We start from the raw sequence: 19,126 nt of genomic DNA, 5'->3' as shown, positions 1-19,126 counted from the left end.
TGATTTTTAAAATTCACAATGATTTTTAGTTTACTTAGATAGTCAGAAAGCATGGAAACAGGCCCTTCAGCCCAACTCTTCCATGCTGAACAAAATGTCCTATGTCAGCTTGTTTTATTAGTCTGAATTTCGCCCATATTCCTCTAATGAAAAAAAAATGAAAAAATGAAATGATTCAATTTATTGTCATTGTCAGTGTACAGTACAGAGACAACGAAATGCATTTTTAGCATCTCCCTTGAAAGGGAGACACAGGGCGTCGTGGTGTGCCCGCGCCTGCCCGCCGTAACATTCCATTACAGGCAAAGGTGGGTGAAGTGTCTTGCCCAAGGACACAACGACAGTATGCACTCCAAGCGGGATTTGAACCGGCTACCTTCCGGTCGCCAGCCGAACTCTTAGCCCATTGTGCTACCTGTCGTCCTTTGCTATTCATGTTCGAGCCCAAGAGTCTTTTAAATGTTTTTATTGTACCAGCTTCAACTACCTCCTCTGGAAACTTATTCCATATACCCACCACACTCTGAGTGAAAAAGTTGCCCCTATGGTTCCTATTAAATCTTTCCCCTCTTACCTTAAACCTATGTCCTCTGGTTCTTGATTCTCTTCCCCTGGACATTCACTCAATCTATCTTCCTCATCATTTTATACACCTCTATAAGATCACCCCAGAGTCTTTACCTGTGCTCTGAGGATGAAGATCTTAGCTTCCCCAATCTTACCCTATAGCTCAGGCCCTCAAGTCCTGTAAATCTTCTCTGCTCTCTTTCCATCTTGATGATAAATTTGCATTTTTCTTAATTTTAATTAATTATAATTGATTTTTAATTGTTTGAATAGAGTTTATTAGATATTTCTGGAAGTCAGAAGCATCTGCCGCTTTCAAACTTTTGGACAGCCAGATAAATAAATGGAAATAACTTAAAGGATTGTCAGTTTTTCAGCAGTTGTGCAGGCTGGGTTTATTCGGTTCTCCTTCGCCACTGGCCCCCAACCCTTCTCCCCAAGTAGAGGGTGGCATTTGCATTGCCGAACTCTTCTATGTGTGTTCTATCTATCTATCCCTCTAGGTGATTCACACAAGATAAATCTGCACTTGCTTTGGAAGTCAGCACTGACAATGATCAGATAATCTGTTCTCTGTAATCATGATTTCAAGTATTGACCAGGCCTGTACAAAATGCTGCAATGGGAAATTTTATTTTTAACTGAACGAGGACCAAAACATGATATTTCTGAGAGTGTGGGACTCTTAAATATTGCTCAGGGATCTCTGGTGTGGAACTCGAGCCCACGGTTTTCTGACTGGGCCACAGGTAATATTGTGTAGAAAATACTTTTAATCATGGATTGTAGCATCATCCAATGTTTTGAGAAAGGCAAATGACAAGATGAATGGTCTTTCTATAGTGTTAATGGCTGCATTTGCATTGGGAAGGAGCAAAAGAATTGGTGAAAGATGCATCCTGAGCATCAGAAGATCACCCATTCCTCAGCCAGACCTATACTGAAGCTGACTCTGTGCCGGATGACCATTCTGTGTAGTGGGGTGCAGAGGAAGGGAGACTTATAGAGGATAACGTAGTCAAAATTAAACTCTCTCCTCTCATCATATATGTGTAGAAGGAATATTTTTGTACACTAAACCCTGCTTTGAGATCAGTCGTGGAGCAAGTGCAGGTGTGCACATTATCCAGCGTCGAACGATGCATTTTCTCCCCGCTCACATTGTCATTATTTTCTTATTTTAATCAAATGCGCGGATGTGTATTAAACATTTTATATGTGACCTAATTGTTCGTAGACTGCACTAACAGCCTTGAGACCTTTTCTTTCTACTATTATATAGATCAATCTGTATAAAACAAGAAGGACAGTTTCATTGTCAGTTTGTTGATTATGCTTCAGATATTTTCTTTGTACTTTAAAAGGTCGCAGTTTAGCATTAGTTTTGATCAAGGGAATATCGTCCATCTTTTGTCTTCACAAGGTACATTTTTATTAATGAGGTGATATCTGTTCCAACTGAAGTTGCTTCAGTTCATTGCATTTTCATTTTAGTTCATTTTAGAATGTATTTGGAAGTGATAGTACTGGTTAAATATTTTTTCTGGAAGACAATGTTTTTTACTTTTTTATCGCTGTCTTAATATACGTGCTCTCTTAACTACATTGGTTCTCTCCCTGGAATGTGGTTCAGTAACTGCTGAGCATAGTAGCCCAGTCCACTGCCCAGTGAAGCCATAGGTGTGAGCTCAATCTGTTTAACCACCCCGACCAGTTTCAAGAACCAGATTTTTATCCTTTCCAAAGTGCATGAGGGACACTGTGGTACTAATACTAACCAGGGGGCACACTTAGAATAAAGGGGAGGCCATTTAAGACCGAAGTGAGAAAAATTGTTTTCACCCAGAGTTGTGGATTTGTGGAATTCCCTGCCACAGAGGGCAGTGGAGGCCAAATCACTGGATGGGTTTAAGAGAGAGTTAGATAGAGCTCTAGGGGCCAGTGGAATCAAGGGATATTGGGAGAAGGCAGGCACGAATTATTGATTTGGGACGATCAGCCATGATCACAATGAATGGCGGTGCTGGCTCGAAGGGCCGAATGGCCTCCTCCTGCACCTATTTTCTATGTTTCTGTGACGAATGATGCAGGGTATCCAGAAACGGGAAAGCTCCACAGATATCAATGGCTATTCACTTTGCCCCTCCCAATCCCAAATCACATGATCACCATGCAATTAGATCCAGGTTGGTGGGCTGGTGTGACGCATGTACCTTCCTCTAACTTCAAGGAATCTTGCATGAACACCATTCATCTTATATTTCTTTACACAATGGGATACATCTACTTGCCTAGAGATCAATCCCAACCCCTTCCTCTGCTACCTTGAAGACTCAACACTACCTTTGCCACCTCAGACTGGAGCCTTCTTCCTATCCCAGTCACGTGGTGGGCTGTAAGCTACCGTGGACCTTTGTTGGACTGAACGAACAGCTTATCACTATCCAAAGTTCTCCCTTTGCCGTAAGAGAGACTTTCATCTCCATCAGCCCCTCTATAAGCATTCTGAAAGCATCCATAACTCAAAGCTCCTTAAGGTCATTCTGAAAATTCCAGACTCATCACTGCATAACTCTTCTCTGCCCCATGATTCTTCAAACGTAACATGGTCAACAGGCAGAATTTCCACATTGAACAGTGGGACATTTTAATGCTGGTTTGTACTGGTCTCTCAGTGCAGCAGCTTTGCTGGTCATGCATCTTCCCTTAAATATTAATATAATCATCCCTTTTACATTAGTGCTCTTGTTCCAGGTTAAACATCCTGCACACAAAGTGACATACGTTGTTATCGTCAACCAAACACTCAGTGACAGGCCACCATATGACTTTGGCCATTCTGTAAAAATCTAGGACAAACAAACCAGTATGGTCTTTCTTCACTTTCTAATTAACCATTTGTGTACTGCGTTGTATCAGCTGCTGTAAAATGTATCAGTTTAGGTTTTCGGTGGTATAGGGAGCTGATGAAGTTGGAAGGAATGGATGATACTGGTGGCAAATAATGGCAGAAAGAGAAAAATAACATTTGTTTTAAGTCACAAAAGCATAGTTTGGTACGGAAAGACGAGATGAAAAGGTTTGTGTGGATCATAAATAATACTTTCATCGTCAAGTCGGCTGAATGGCCAATTTGGTGGTGTAAATTTATTTAATGTATAATGTAATATAATTATCTTTAAATTAAGAACATTGATTTGTGCATAATAGTCACTGAGTTGCATCTTCAAACAAGCGTTCTTTTCACCCAACACTGAAAGCATTTGTTTTCCTCTTGCACACAGATCTATGCAAGATGTAGAAAATGCTCAGCTCTCGCAATCCAATGTTGGTGATTCCAGTCAACATTACAGAAGCTCTCCCAGCAACCAGTCATCTTCCAGTGATCCGGGGCCGAGTGGCAGTAGTCATTGGAGGCAACAATCTGGATATGATGGGTATGCAATTACTTTCGACTTGTATTTACAGAAAGCTGAGTTTGGTCTCCTGAACGCTCCACAGATTCTACCATAATAACTTAGAGATGCATGCGGAGGGTCTCAAATATTGCTTCAGCTCTGGCAATGCTACCAGCCAAGAAAGGGTATTTTAACAAACAAGGCAATCCACTTAAAATTAAATGGGTACAGTTTTCAATAACTAGCTGGTAGATGTATATTATACACTCTCTGCAGATGCTTTTGAGGAAATGTTCAAACTGCATCACTTTAAAATTATTTGTTATACTGTAACAAACTAAATCAAATATATACTGGTTGTTCCAGAGTAATGAACAGGTTCTGGCTTTACAGATGTCCATAAGTCAATTTGTTCATGTTAGAAGATACACAGAAATTACTCACTTGTAACCATACCTTTACAGTATTGTAATGAATTGCATCAAAAGCACATAAGATGAATAAGAAAGACTAAAAGTGCAGAGAGAGAATACTTCTGCTATTTGTTGGAATTAATGTATGTACCAATGTCAGACTTATGAAATTTAATAATATTATGTGAGCTCGTTTGTGACTATGGGTGTCCATAAATCAGACGGTCACAATTTGGGCTTGGCCTGTATCAAGACGGAATTTTGTATAAAGTTGACATTGGTCGGCATATCCGTGCTGGATAACCATGAATCTATGATGAAGCGAGGGTAGCATTCTATGTGCCATTTCTTCCTAATTCCTAATAAAATTCCTTTCTTGGGCCAGGGACTTTTGTCAGCAGGCTTCAAAAGGATACACAAAGTGTACAACGTCTCAAATCAAGCTAATCACAAGATATTTAAAAACACAGAAAACGCTAGTTGATTTATTTTTTGAGACCGAAGTAAATATTTTCATAATGTTTAGATTATTTCATGGTCTTCAAGTGTTTTTATAGCAGATACATGTGATTAAATGTTCTTGATGATATAATCTAATGTTACAGGACATATTTTATATTTGACCATTCAAAGTGAGACAGATTTACTTTATTAGGAATATTAGAATGCTCCAAAAAGCTGCATTTTTATAATACCTTTCAAGACCTCTGACTATCCCAATGCTCTTCACGTACTTTTGAATTGTATTCATTGGTTTAATATAAGAGATGCAGCACTCACTCCCGTGGACAAGCTTGACAAGATAATCAATTCTAGTATAAATTAGATATTACCAGACCACAAGGGACAATTACCCATCCCTTGTTCAACTAGTACAATGGGAGTTATTACAGACAGATGGGATCTCAGTTTAACATCTCACCCAAGAACCAGCATCTCTCACAAAGCAGCACTCCTCTGACAATGTAGCACTCCCCATCACCGCATCACTTGTCAGTTTAGAGCACGTGCTTCAAGTTTTACACATTGTCATCACTATACACTTTTGAAAGACTTTCTTTCAACCTACTTCTTTTATTTTAATTTGCTGTTTAGTTTAAATTGATCTGGTGTCTACTGCGACCAATTGATCTATATGTGGAACATGACTGTGTTGTGTAAATGTAGGAAATGAGTTTACTACTTAACTGTGGGAAATTGGAGAAAAAAATTATTGAGCATTTTTCAGAGATGGGCAAGATGTTTTTTCGATTGATTTCTGGAGAATGCAAGAGATTTCTGTGCTCCTTGGAGGTAGATAAGTAAACATAAGCTTTACTTTGCATTTAAGTTGAAAGAACAATCCTTTACTGTTAATCTGATTGAAGTGTGATTTGTACTAAATGCCATTTTGTAATTTCTAATTTGCCACTTTCCAATAGGTTATTATAATTAAGGAGGAATGGGTGACGTTTCGGGTCGAGACCCTTCTTCAGACTTCTTCCAAAACGTCACCTATTCCTCACCAGAGATGCTGCCTGTCCCACTGAGCTACACCAGCTTTTTGTGTCTACAGTTTAAACCAGCAGCAGCAGTTTCTTCTTACATATTATAATTACGGAATCCTTTAGAGCATGCAATGACTATTTTGAAAGCATTGTAATTTGTTCATGAGGAGATGATCTCAGAGAAATACAGCAGAAAGCAGGTTCTTCAACCCAATAAGTCCATTCCAAATCATCAGTCCCCATTTTATGCTCCTTCTTTTCCATCAACTCTCCTCTGACTCAATACTCACCCACATACCCGGGGCAATTTCTGTAGCCATTCAACTATCAACCACAGTTTTTTGGTATGTGGGAGAAGACCAGAGCACCAGAAGGAAAGCCACACAGTAACAGAGAGAGCCTGCAAATTCTACACAAACAGCACTTGAGGTCAAGATTGAATCCAGTCTCTGGCACGTTCCATCACTGTACAATTTCACCACTATACCGCCCGAAGTTCTGACTGAGCTCTTTGTATTTGGTTAATGTGTGCTGTACGTTTGCATCAACCATTTTAGCTTACACTGAGAAATTCATTTTTGTCAGGGAGAGGAGTAGTATAATTCACTAAAGAAGGACAACATGCTTTAATATTGACCACAAATTCCCAAAGCATTTCACAGCCAAAGCATTACTTTTGAACTCTGCTCTCTGTTGTTGTGCGGGGTAATCAATGATAACATCTCCTGAGGATGAATAACTAGAGTTTTACTTAGGTTTTGAATTCAGAAGACATTATCAGTCAATAGCAGAGATTTATGTCAACGCAACCTCTCAATTAATGATCACTTCAAACTTTACTTGCCTATTCAGTGCCATGAAATAATTCATGCAGTGTTTTGTTCATTCCTTAACCAGTACTGCATCAGCAATCAGTCAGCTGATTCATCTCTGGAGCTTGTTCTTTGAAAGTTGAGTGCTGTGTTTGCCTACACATAAAATGACTGCTACAAAATGAAAGCATTGTCTTCAGGAGTTTTGATGAAGTGATGAAATGTTTGTAAATACAAATTTAATCTTGCTGCACTCAAATAGTAAATCTAGCACTATGTAAAACATTGCAAAGGGCAGTGCAATGACAACATCAATATTGGCTGTGTATACACGTAGGCTTATCTTTCTTAGGTTGTGATCACTCTACAGAAAATTGATAAATATGCCTGGCGTTGGTATTAAAAGTAATTCTGCTTGTAATTAAAAGGTGCCAATCACCTGTTCTACATGATCACCAAGGTTCCACTAGTGCACTGACAGAGTATGATGGGCCAAGAGAAAGAGATGGGACGTTGGAGAGGACCAGAAGTGTTGGTAAGTCTTGCTTTTGGAATGAATTTGGTAAGAATCTGGCAACTGTTAATCATTTAATGTGTCCTTGAGTATTATTACAGTTTATTTTATTGTCACATGTACTGAGGTACAGTGAAAAGCTTTTGTTGCATGCTATCCAGTCAGCAGAAAGACAATACATGATTACAATCCAGCCATTATGATCTTATGGTTGTCACTCATCCCACATTTGTGTTGCTCAATATATTGTACCTTCAAAATGTTAACGTATTGCATGGAGTCATGGAGTTTTGCTGCTTTTCGTGCCTCTGGTTCCATTTGCCCACATTGGAACCTTATGTTTCTATGCCTTGCCTGTTTAAGTGTCTGTATAAATGTCTCTTAAGCATTGTAATTGGGTCTGATTCAACAACCATGTCTGGCAGCCTGTTCCAAATATCAACCACTCTCTGTGTGAAAAAAAAAGTACTTGCTCCTTAGGTCTTTTTTAAAACTCCTATTTTTCATTTCATCTTAAAACTATGGACTCTTGTTTTTCATACCTGTACCATGGGAAAAATATTTTGACCATCCACCTATCTATGCCTCTCATAATCATATATACTCCAACAAGTCACCCCCCAGAGCAGTAAAACAAACAGGAAGATGTTTATTTATATAGTGCCTTTCATTGTAGTTTAAGTTTAGTTTAAAGATACATCGAGGAAACAGGCCCTTCATCCCACCAAGTCCATGCTGACCAGCGATCCCTGCACACTAACACTATCCGACACACACTAGAGATAATTAACAATCTTACCAAAGCCAATTAACTTACAAACCTGTACGTCTTTGGAGTGCAGGAGGAAACCAGAGCACCCGGAGAAAGACCAAGCATGTCACGGGGAGAACGTACAAACTCCGTACAGACAGCACCCGTGGTCAGGATCAAACCAGCTCTTTTGGTGCTGTAAGACAGCAACTCTACCTCTGCACCACTGTGTCACCTCACATTTTTCTTTCAGAAAATTCCATGGACCTTTTTAACCAATTAAGTATCTTTGACATGTGGTTGCTGAGGCAATGTGTTAAACAAAATAATGATTAATGCATGCCAAAATTGTTCCAATATTAGTGCTGCTTTAAACTGATGTTGATTGAGAAATAAATATTGGACAAGACATCTGTCCCTTTGCGTGCAATGACTGCTTGAAGTCTGCGATTCATGGACATCACCAGTTGCTGGGTGTCTTCTCTGGTGATGCTCAGCCAGGCCTGTATTGCAGCCATCTTTAGCTTATGCTTGTTTTGGGGTCTAGTCCCCTTCAGTTTTCTCTTCAGCATATAAAAGGCATGCTCATTTGGGTTCAGATCGGGTGATTGACTTTTCCACTCAAGAAATGACCATGTTTTAGCTTTGAAAAACTCCTTTGTTGCTTTAGCAGTTTGTTTGGGATCATTGTCTTGCTGTAGAATGAACCATTGACTAATGAATTTTGAGGCATTTGTTTGAAATTGAGCAGATAGGATGTGTCTATACACTTCAGAATTCATTATGATACTACCATCAGCAGTTATATCATCAATGAAGATAAGTGAGCCAGTATCTTCAGCAGCCATACATGCCCAGGCCATAACACCCCCACCACCGTGTTTTACAGATGAGGTGGTATGCTTTGGATCTTGGGCAGTTCCTCCTCTCCTCCATACTTTGCCCTTGCCATCACTCTGATATGTTACTCTTCGTCTCATCTGTCCACAAGACCTATTTCCAGAACTGTGGTTGCTCTTTTAAGTACTTCTTGGCAAACTGTAACCCGGTCATCCTATTTTTGCAGCTAGCCAGTGGTTTGCATCTTATAGTGTAGCCTCTGTATTTCTGTTCATGAAGTCTTCTGCAGACAGTGGTTATTGACATATCCACACCTGACTCATGAAGAGTATTTGGAATCTGTCTGACAGGTGTTTGGGTTTTTTATTGTAGAGAGAATTCTTCTGTTATCAGCTGTGGAGGTCTTCCTTGGCCTGCCAGTCCCTTTACGATTAATAAGCTCACCAGTGCTCTCTTTCTTCTTAATGATGTTCCAAACAGTTGATTTTGGTAAGCCTAAGGTTTGGCTGATGTCTCTAACAATTTTATTCTTGTTTCTCAGTCTCACAATGGCTTCTTTGACTTTCATTGGCACAACTTTGGTCCTCATGTTGATAAACAGCAATAAATGTTTCCAAAGGTGATGGAAAGACTGGAGGAAAGACTAGGTGCTGATAGCTCACTTATACCTGCATTATTTTTTTTTAATAATTTTTTTTTTTGATGGGGTATGTTGGGTGGGAGGGGGGGGGGGTGGGGAAACTTTAAAAATCTTTCCCCTGCACGGAGAACCCGACCTTTTCCTTGTCAGGTCTCCGTTGTCGTTGGAGCTGAGCAACGTGGAGCGGCCTCCAGCAGGAACGACCTAGGGCTCCAGTCGCGGAGCCTGCCGACCTACCTACCCACCATCGTGGAGCTGGCCGAGTTTGGAGTGGGAGGAGCAGTGGTGGCGAGCTGCTGCGACCCGACCCTGGAGATTCGGAGGCTTGCCGCAGGTCTGGTAGACAGTAACACCGGGAGCCCGCGGGTCCCTGCTGGGAGACCGCTTTTCGGGGCTTCCGCAACGGCGACTTCTCCCGTCCGAGTTGCGGGGTTGAAGATGACCTGGAGCGGTTCCTTACATCACTGCCCCGCGCGGCTTGGAATGGCTGCGGGACTTTGCTAGCGCCCGGCGCGGGGTTAATGGCCGCGGGACAATTACCATCGCCCGCCGGGGGCTTTGACTCTGACATCGGGGAGTGCAGGGGAGGGATACGTTTTTTGCCTTCCATCACAGCGAGGAGGAAATGCGATGTGATGGATGTTTGTGTAAATTGTGTTGTGTCTTGGTTCTTTCTTACATAGAAACATAGAAACATAGAAATTAGGTGCAGGAGTAGGCCATTCGGCCCTTCGAGCCTGCACCGCCATTCAATATGATCATGGCTGATCATCCAACTCAGTATCCCGTACCTGCCTTCTCTCAATACCCCCTGATCCCCTTAGCCACAAGGGCCACATCTAACTCCCTCTTAAATATAGCCAATGAACTGGCCTCAACTACCCTCTGTGGCAGAGAGTTCCAGAGATTCACCGCTCTCTGCGTGAAAAAAAAAGTTCTTCTCATCTCGGTTTTTTTAAGGATTTCCCCTTTATCCTTAAGCTGTGACCCCTTGTCCTGGACTTCCCTAACATCGGGAACAATCTTCCTGCATCTAGCCTGTCCAACCCCTTAAGAATTTTGTAAGTTTCTATAAGATCCCCTCTCAATCTTCTAAATTCTAGAGAGTATAAACCAAGTCTATCCAGTCTTTCTTCATAAGACAGTCCTGACATCCCAGGAATCAGTCTGGTGAACCGTCTCTGCACTCCCTCTATGGCAATAATGTCCTTCCTCAGATTTGGAGACCAAAACTGTACGCAATACTCCAGGTGTGGTCTCACCAAGACTCTGTACAACTGCAGTAGAACCTCTCTGCTCCTATACTCAAATCCTTTTGCAATGAAAGCTAACATACCATTCGCTTTCTTTACTGCCTGCTGCACCTGCATGCCTACCTTCAATGACTGGTGTACCATGACACCCAGGTCTCGCTGCATCTCCCCCTTTCCCAATCGGCCACCATTTAGATAATAGTCTGCTTTCCTGTTTTTACCACCAAAATGGATAACCTCACATTTATCCACATTATACTGCATTTGCCCACTCACCCAGCCTATCCAAGTCACCCTGCAGTCTCCTAGCATCCTCCTCACAGCTAACACTGCCCCCCAGCTTAGTGTCATCCGCAAACTTGGAGATATTGCCTTCAATTCCCTCATCCAGATCATTAATATATATTGTAAATAGCTGGGGTCCCAGTACTGAGCCTTGGGGTACCCCACTAGTCACTGCAAAATGTCTTGCACTTATACTTCTTGTGTGTATGACTGCAGAAACAGCATTTCATTTGAACCTCAATGAGGTTCAAATGACAAATAAAAATTGTATTGTATTGTAGGTACACAAAAAAACTGGAGAAACTCAGCGGGTGCAGCAGCATCTATGGAGCGAAGGAAATAGGCAACGTTTCGGGAATTTATTGTATTGTATTGTAAGGAAGCAATTAAACACACCTGAGCACTTACAAACACCTGTGAAGCCATGTGTCCCAAACAATTATGGTGCCCTGAAATGGGGGGACTATGTATAATCAGCTATAATTTCTACATAGTGAAACCAAAATGTATAAGAATTCCCTTTAATAAAATCTGACAATGTGCACTTTAACCACATGTGATTTTTTTTCTATGACGTGGAATACACAATTCATAAATAAACAATGTGTCTTTGTCCCAAACATTATAGCACTCCTTCAATCTGCATTAGAACGTCAGCCTCAGCTTCTGTGCTCAAGATTTGAATCCAGAACCTTTTATTTCTGAAGTGACAATACAAACTATTGAGTCACAGCTAACAAAATGGAGAGAATTATGAAAAAAAATATTGAATGCACTGCTAGTCAAAATCTGCATAGACATTTTGCTAGTAATTTTGAGCTTTTTGTCTTGCTTTTAATCTCTGACCATAAAAGGAACTGATTACAGCATTTGTTTTAAATGTTTCTCTTTCAGAAGCAAGATGGCATGTTCCTTCAACAAAAATGCTGAGCTCCTACAAAGGACTGCAAAGGGAAACTATGGGCAAAGAGTCCCCAAATAAAATTTTACACGTAAGATTCACTCATTATTGCCAAAATGTCATTGGTGGTTTTATGTTTGCACTGTTTTCGCTTGCAATACTACTGCTGTCCTCTCCTCACCTTATATGGTCAAGCTATCATTTGGCATTTGACTTATAAGGGGCCATATAAGATGATTTACTGATTCTTCATCAATGGAAGAGAATTAAGTGAATTCGAGAATTTTGAACCAAAATAATGAAGTTCTCTGGCTCAGGCTGGGCAAGAGGTGTCATGTGAATGTTAGGAGGGAGAATATCTAAACAGACTAATTTATTTAGACAAACATTATATACATGTACATATTACATCAATGACAGACCTGTGTTTCTCACTGTGCTGAGCTCCCAGTACCTGTGCTACAATGTGCGCTGAGCACTGATTACATACCATGTACTGCACTGACCTCCACTGCCTTGCACTGAGCTATTGTACCTCATTGATGTGCTTTGCACTGAGCTATTGTACCTCATTGATGTACTTTGCACTGAGCTTCATTTAACTTCGCTGTACTTTGTGAAAATCTCCATTTGGTCACATTTTATAAATGGAAAGGGGAATGTAGAGAGTGGGTCCCGGCCCTCACTGTGGACATTGACAGTGTTTGCCCCTTGCAATCTCCTTTGCCAACCCTGTCATGTTAGTTATCTAGCCAAACGCCAAGGTTAGCTCTGTGAATTTTATTCCTCTTGTATGGTGTGAAACCGGACTACTCAGTACAGTTAAATGAACTACAAGAGAAGAATGTGTAAGAAGAAGGGTCTCGACCCGAAACGTCATCCATTCTTTCTCTCCAGAGATGCTGCCTGTCCCGCTGAGTTACTCCAGCGTTTTATGTCTACAAGAGAAGGATGTAGGAAGGAACTGCCGACGCAAAATGCTGGAGTAATTCAGACAGAAGAAGGGTCTCGACCTGAAATGTCAACCATTCCTTCTATCCAGTGCTGCCTGTCCCGCTGCGTTACTCATGCATTTTGGGTCTATCTGCAAGGGAAGGATTATGTTTGTAAACTTGGCATTAAGTGCTCTTGATTACTCTTGACTTCCGCTCCCAACCTATGGTGTCTTCGGTTGGTGAGAGCAATATTTGAATTGCACCAGTGAAGTTGGGCTCTGATTGCTGTGCACAATAAAATTGTGAATCCATTCATCATTTCCAATTTCTCATCACATATTGACCCGAGCTATCCTTCCTTTAACAAGGTAAATATTGCTCTGCTCCAGATAATTACATTCACAATTTAATTGCCTCAGAATCAAAAATATGTGTGGAGCAAATTGGATGTTTATTCTAACCGTGCCATCGGGCATTTCCTCCCAATCATTTTCAATTTAATTAGAAACAATTAGCATAAGTGGCTTCACTTTTTCATTGAAATTCAAAGAAAGCATTAGTGCCAACAAAGAAAAGCTCCATCAATCTCACACACCCTTTGTGTCAAAGGTAACTATGCCGATGAATGCAATTATTGAATTCGATGATGAATTATCCCTTTGTAAAATTAGTTTGGGAAAGGCCATAGAAACTTGCTTATTATCCTATATTTGAACCAACGCCTTGTTTTGCATTAACTACAATACAACCTTTTTGTGAATTAACATGTTCACAGGCTGAACCTGAAGTTCTTGGGTTCCTTTTGGGTATAGTTAAGTTCAAACACAGACATTTAAAGCCAATGGTTATGAATATAGTTTAAATGGGTCTTATAATGCAAATGCACCACTATATATTTTTGTAGCTTGATGCTCTAATTGAAAACAATATGTTGCCTATAATTGGCAGTTCCATTTGTATATTGCAATTTTTTAAACTATTAATACCAATGGAAAACTAAAAAATGCTATTAATCTTGTCACAGGAATGTGATACAGACTTGGCCCAAACATGAGGGAATATTAGGATAAAATTGTAGTTAAATATGTTTAAATTCAGAACCACATTCAATTCTTAGTGTGTGTTAACTTTTATTCCTTACTCTTAGATTACAGATAATAATTGTTCAAGCCATTCCAGCAGTAATACTCTCTCCAGCAATGCCTCCAGCAATAGCGATGACAAGCAGTTTGGTTCAGGTGACTTAATGGATCCAGAATTACTTGGATTGACGTACATTAAAGGGGCCTCCACCGACAGTGGGATCGACACAAATCCCTGTATCCCAGCACCATTGATGGCCACTGTTCATTTGACTGGAAACAGGTCGGCTGTCCAGAGCAGGGCAGAGCAGATGGTGCAGTGGGGGGAGCACACAGAAGATGGAGGGCCTGAAGATGGACAAGCAAAATCTTATGCCGTTCACAACTATGCTGCTGCCATTTCCGCTGGCCTTGCCACCCAAGGAAGTACTGGTGATCTAAGCGAGATCTCATCACACTCCAGGTACAGTGTATTTTAATGATTGCGGCCATCCAGTGACCTTACTGCATATACCACATATAAGTAAATTATCACTACAAAAAACAGTGCATATATAGTGTCACAAACTACCAACTAAAAGTTGCATGTCACTGATTAATGGGGAACAACATCTTGCTGTGTTTGTGTTGGAAAATGTAAACTCTCAGGATTCCATTGGACCATTCAGGAAATCATAACATTAAAGTATGGGAATCCTGGATTATTGTTGGGGACCGTCTGGGCCATTTGTACTGAACCTTGACAGGAAAATTCAGGTAAAGTTATTCCTCCTCACCGGCATTAGATCAATCCAAAACCTATTCTGTACTCCACCTTTTCTTCCTAGCCTTGCATCATTCTAAAACATATTCATTTGCCCTAATGTCGCCCAAAATGTTTCAGTCCCAAATTTTCCTTGCCCACTCTGTCGCCAGCTACTTATTATAATCAAACTAATCACGTTGTTTAAATCTCTCCTTTGCCTTGTCATATCCAAACTAATTCCACTGACTTGTTTTGCTCTTGACCCCACTTCTTGGTCTAATATTTATCCAATTCTGCCTCGACAGATGCAACGGTTGTTGCTTCAGTAAATCCCAATGGCAAGCATTCCATGCTCTAACATCCTCTTTATGGGAGGTTAACCCTATCTTTAGTTATATGAATACTTTCTAAAATACACGAAGAATAACAATTTTCCATATGAGTTTTAAAATTGGAAGGTTTATGAAAGCATCCGTGAATTGATTTGCCAGGATTAAAGTGCTATGTAAACTCGTCACTACAATATTTACAGGCAGTTTTCTTTCATTATAGAATCTTGTACTGCAAACCATTTTGTTCATTGTTCCAATGTCTGCTCTGAAAGAGCTATACAATGATTCACTCTCCTGTCTTTTACCATGCACCAGAAATCTGCCACCCCACTCCTCCCCACCTAATTTTTGAATCTGCTTCAACCATACTTTTAGAAAGTTTATTTAAAATGATGACAACTACTTGCATTAAAGTAATTTTAATCTTTCCCATTTGATTAGCCAATTGCTGCCCTGTCAAACACTCATGTATCCATGCAGGACTTAATTCTTTGTTTTTGCAATAACTGTTTGTGAAAAGTGATTTTTCAATTTTTGAAATGCTATGCAGATGAATTAATAATCTTCATTTTACCCCAGTGCAATGTAGTCTGACTGAATATACACTCTAATTTTCCAACAATCTCGATAAATACCAATAGGTCTGTAATGCTGAACAGCTGTCATTTGTGGCTTAAGTAAGGAATATACCAATACTGTAGCAGATAACTGGTTAGATGGAAAAAATGAAATTGCAGAAAAGGTTAGTGTGGATTTGTAAGATGGCAACATATATTAAATGGGGTACAAAAGATGCATACTTTTAAACTTTAACGATGAAAACGATAAGGATTTTTTACTCTAATATTGCACTGGAGAGAAATTTGATGTAAAGTCAAATTCTTGTTGGATAGGTTTGTTGTCCTCAGTAATGGATCTGCCAAATATAATTTAGAATCCAAAGCCACATTCGCATCTCCCATCTGTAATGCATCAATGCCATGGTTGTATGAAAAAAACATATCCAAGGAAGATCAATCACTCCCTTCTTGTTGTCAATCCACCTAAACTTGCTCTTCCCTTCTTGCAACATTCATATCTCAATTGATTATGATTTTGACTTTTTTACTTCTCTAAATCCAAAACCATTCCATCGCACTTTGCAGAAGAGCCTCTTCACCGTGGTCCAAAAATGGTTTTGTGCTACATATCTAAATATTCTGTGATCATGATTTAAGATTACTGTAAACAATGCTGCTGGCGTAAATAATTAACCTAATCAGTAACGAGCTCTGGAGTAGTCATCAGTTCTAATTGTTAACTCTATGACCACTCTTTTCCATTCCTCCCATAAACTTGTTTCTTTAGTGGTTCTCATCATTCAGGAAGCCCAGCACCTCGTGGTTCTAAAACCAGCGGATCGCTTGATGCATCAAAAGTCTACATAGTATCTCAGAACAATAGTCAACAAATGCTTGGGTCTTTATCAGGATCATATCATTGTCAAGGTCCTGTCAACAAATACGTTATTGGCTGGAAGAAGTTAGACAGAAGCCCTACACTTGAGGAGTCTGAGATGGCTGATTGTGGAAGGTTAGTGACTCAGTTGAAAGGAATACCGTTGTCTAATGGGTACATTTGCAGTTCGGAAATTACATTCTATCGGAAGTATTACTTAAAATTGTGGTGGCTTTCAAGTTGTTGTAACGTTATACCTTTCTTTGAACTAATCCTGCTTATAATAATAATCTTTTTTTAATGATTGGCCTTTCAAGAGGTAGATTCTCTTTTAAAGTTCCCAAATTTGCTACTGTGCCAAGCAGAAAATAATTCACATTGTTTATTTAGTAAAGACATTACAGGATATTTCCGTGATGAAACAATTCAGAACAATGCTTTTTGAAATTGTGTTAGACTAGTACATCATTATCTGTGATACCGCAATACAATTAAGCATGACGTGTTTCAAACCCAAATCTGACTTAAATTGACAAATGAGCTAATGTTGATGAGCTTGACATAACTGGTACAAATACAGCGTAGGCTGCTCGAGAACAATGAGCCACATTGAGTATAACGGAAGGTCAGCGATTTGTCTGCGTGGCATGTTTAACTTAATTTGTCTCAAAAAAGGAGGAACAATATTTGATTAGGCGGGGCGACAAAGTGGTGCAGCGGAAGAACTGGTGCCTCACAGCACCAGAGACCTGGGTTTGATCCTGTCTATGAGTGCTGTCTGTACGTATTTTGTGTGTTCTCCCATTGACCACATGGGGTTCCTCCAGGTGCTCCGTTTCTTCCCACATTCCAGTGACGTGCAGGTTTGCAGGTCAATTGGTTTCTGCAAACTGTCTCTAGTGTGTAGCATAGAACTAGTGTACAGGATGGTCGGTGTGGACTAGGTGGACCAAAGGGCCTGCTTCCATGCAGTATCTCTATAACTAAAACGCAAATGAGGTTTTAGTTCATGAATGCAGCGACTGAACAACACATTGCTTCTGTATGTCTTCTGTTCCAGCAGCACAGGTAGGGTTCTCAGAGTGCAGTGACTTGGTACCAGGGTGCAAACATTAATGAGGCACTGTATAATTTTGAATATTATTAGCACCTTTTTAAAAAAAACACACTTTTTGACAACTTTAGGAGGGAGTAATATGCATTCTACTCTTTATACCAATTAAATATGCATTAGAAAAATGTGCTGATACTCTTACCATCCTTATTATTCAGTGTAATTGTTAAAGAGCACTTTACTGTCAATTACATTCAGTTCTGGTTGCTGACACTCGATATCAACTTTCTGTTTTTTTAATAGATTTTCACTGTAACATTTCTACAGAACATCTACAATCCTAGTGTGTAGGATAGTGTGTGGGGATTGGCATGGACGAGCTGAAGGGCCTGTTTCTGCGCTGTATCTCTAAATTAAAGAAGCATGCCATTCTGCCCCTCAAACCTGACACATCAATCAGAAAGATCTTGTCCGAAGGTTCCTCCATATTGTTACCTACCTTAATTACACTCTAGATTGGCTCTGAAAAATCTATCGTGCAGTTTTGACACTTTATGAATTTTAATTGACCTCCACTCTCAACAGCTTATTGGAGGGAGGAGTTCTGGATTTCCACCATCCTCTGTGTGTAGATCTCCTGTCATTTCCCTTCAACATCTTTGCTCTATTTTTAAGGTTCTGTAATCCATTGTTTTGGATTCATTCACCAGCAACAATATGCCACACTGTTGCTCCTCCCGAGTGGCTGAGCAGGTAGCACTGACCAATAGAAGGTGTTGGTCTGGCTGTGTCAGATAACCAGAGGTTCAGGCAGGTATCTAGGTTTTTGTTAAAGTAATGGAGTCAGGCAGTGAGCTGAGATTTGGGGAGGATGGGCGGGGGGGGATGAGAATTCTAAGGCTTAGGTCTCAGCAGCTCAATACAAGGACACCGATGATGGGGCATTTAAAGGGCCTATCCCACTTGCCGAATTTTTTCGGCGACTGCTGGCATCATTGACTGACGTATCAGGTCACCGAAAAATATGCAGCGTGATGACGTATGACACACGGCAGTGACGCGGCATGATGATGTATGACGTGCGGTGTCTTTTCAAGTGTCGCAACATTTTTTTGTCGCCGCTGGATTTTCAAATGTTCAAAATCTTTTGGCGACACAGATATGATGCCGGCAGTCACCGAAGAAAATCGCCAAGTGGGACAGGCCCTTAAATTTGAAGATGTGCCAGAGGTCAGAATTGGAAGAGAGCTGAGATCTCCAAGGTTTGCAAAGATGGAAGAGATTTCAGAGGTGGTCAGACATGATGGAATGGCTAGGGGGCGGCGATAAAATGATCCCAAGACATGACCTGTAAACAAGGATGATAACTTAAAAGCTGAAGCACTATTAAAGTGAATGTCAGCGTAGATGGGAGAGTTGGTGTAATGGCTGAACAAAATTGAACCAAATTAACATAACGGGCCGAAGAGTTGATATAGGAGGTAAGAAGCTGATCAGGAGAGCATTGGTATGGTCAGATCTGGAGGTAACCCAACATGCAGCATAATGTTTCAGTGGAAAATTATCTGAACCAATAGAGAATCCTGGCCACCACCATCTTTGAAAGAGTCCTCAAAACCTTTCTTTTATTCCAATCTTTCTTTGCTACAAAACTGCACTTTCATGAAAACCCGGCACTTA

General features: G+C 40.4%; 1 protein-coding gene across 1 annotated transcript in view; it reads left to right on the top strand.

Moving 5' to 3' along the window:
* The window catches only part of LOC129697005 (signal-induced proliferation-associated 1-like protein 2), a 437,405-nt gene that overhangs the window by 349,227 nt on the left and 69,052 nt on the right, over positions 1-19,126 (top strand). The window contains exons 13-17 of the mRNA XM_055635187.1: positions 3,852-4,004; positions 7,106-7,212; positions 11,855-11,952; positions 13,944-14,341; positions 16,303-16,527. Of these exons, the coding sequence (XP_055491162.1) occupies positions 3,852-4,004; positions 7,106-7,212; positions 11,855-11,952; positions 13,944-14,341; positions 16,303-16,527 (981 nt within the window). The remainder of the gene's footprint in view (positions 1-3,851; positions 4,005-7,105; positions 7,213-11,854; positions 11,953-13,943; positions 14,342-16,302; positions 16,528-19,126) is intronic.

This window comes from Leucoraja erinacea, chromosome 5, assembly GCF_028641065.1.
Source record: "Leucoraja erinacea ecotype New England chromosome 5, Leri_hhj_1, whole genome shotgun sequence".
In the NCBI taxonomy this organism is placed as follows: domain Eukaryota; kingdom Metazoa; phylum Chordata; class Chondrichthyes; order Rajiformes; family Rajidae; genus Leucoraja; species Leucoraja erinaceus.
This window is presented reverse-complemented; position numbering and strand designations above follow the sequence as displayed.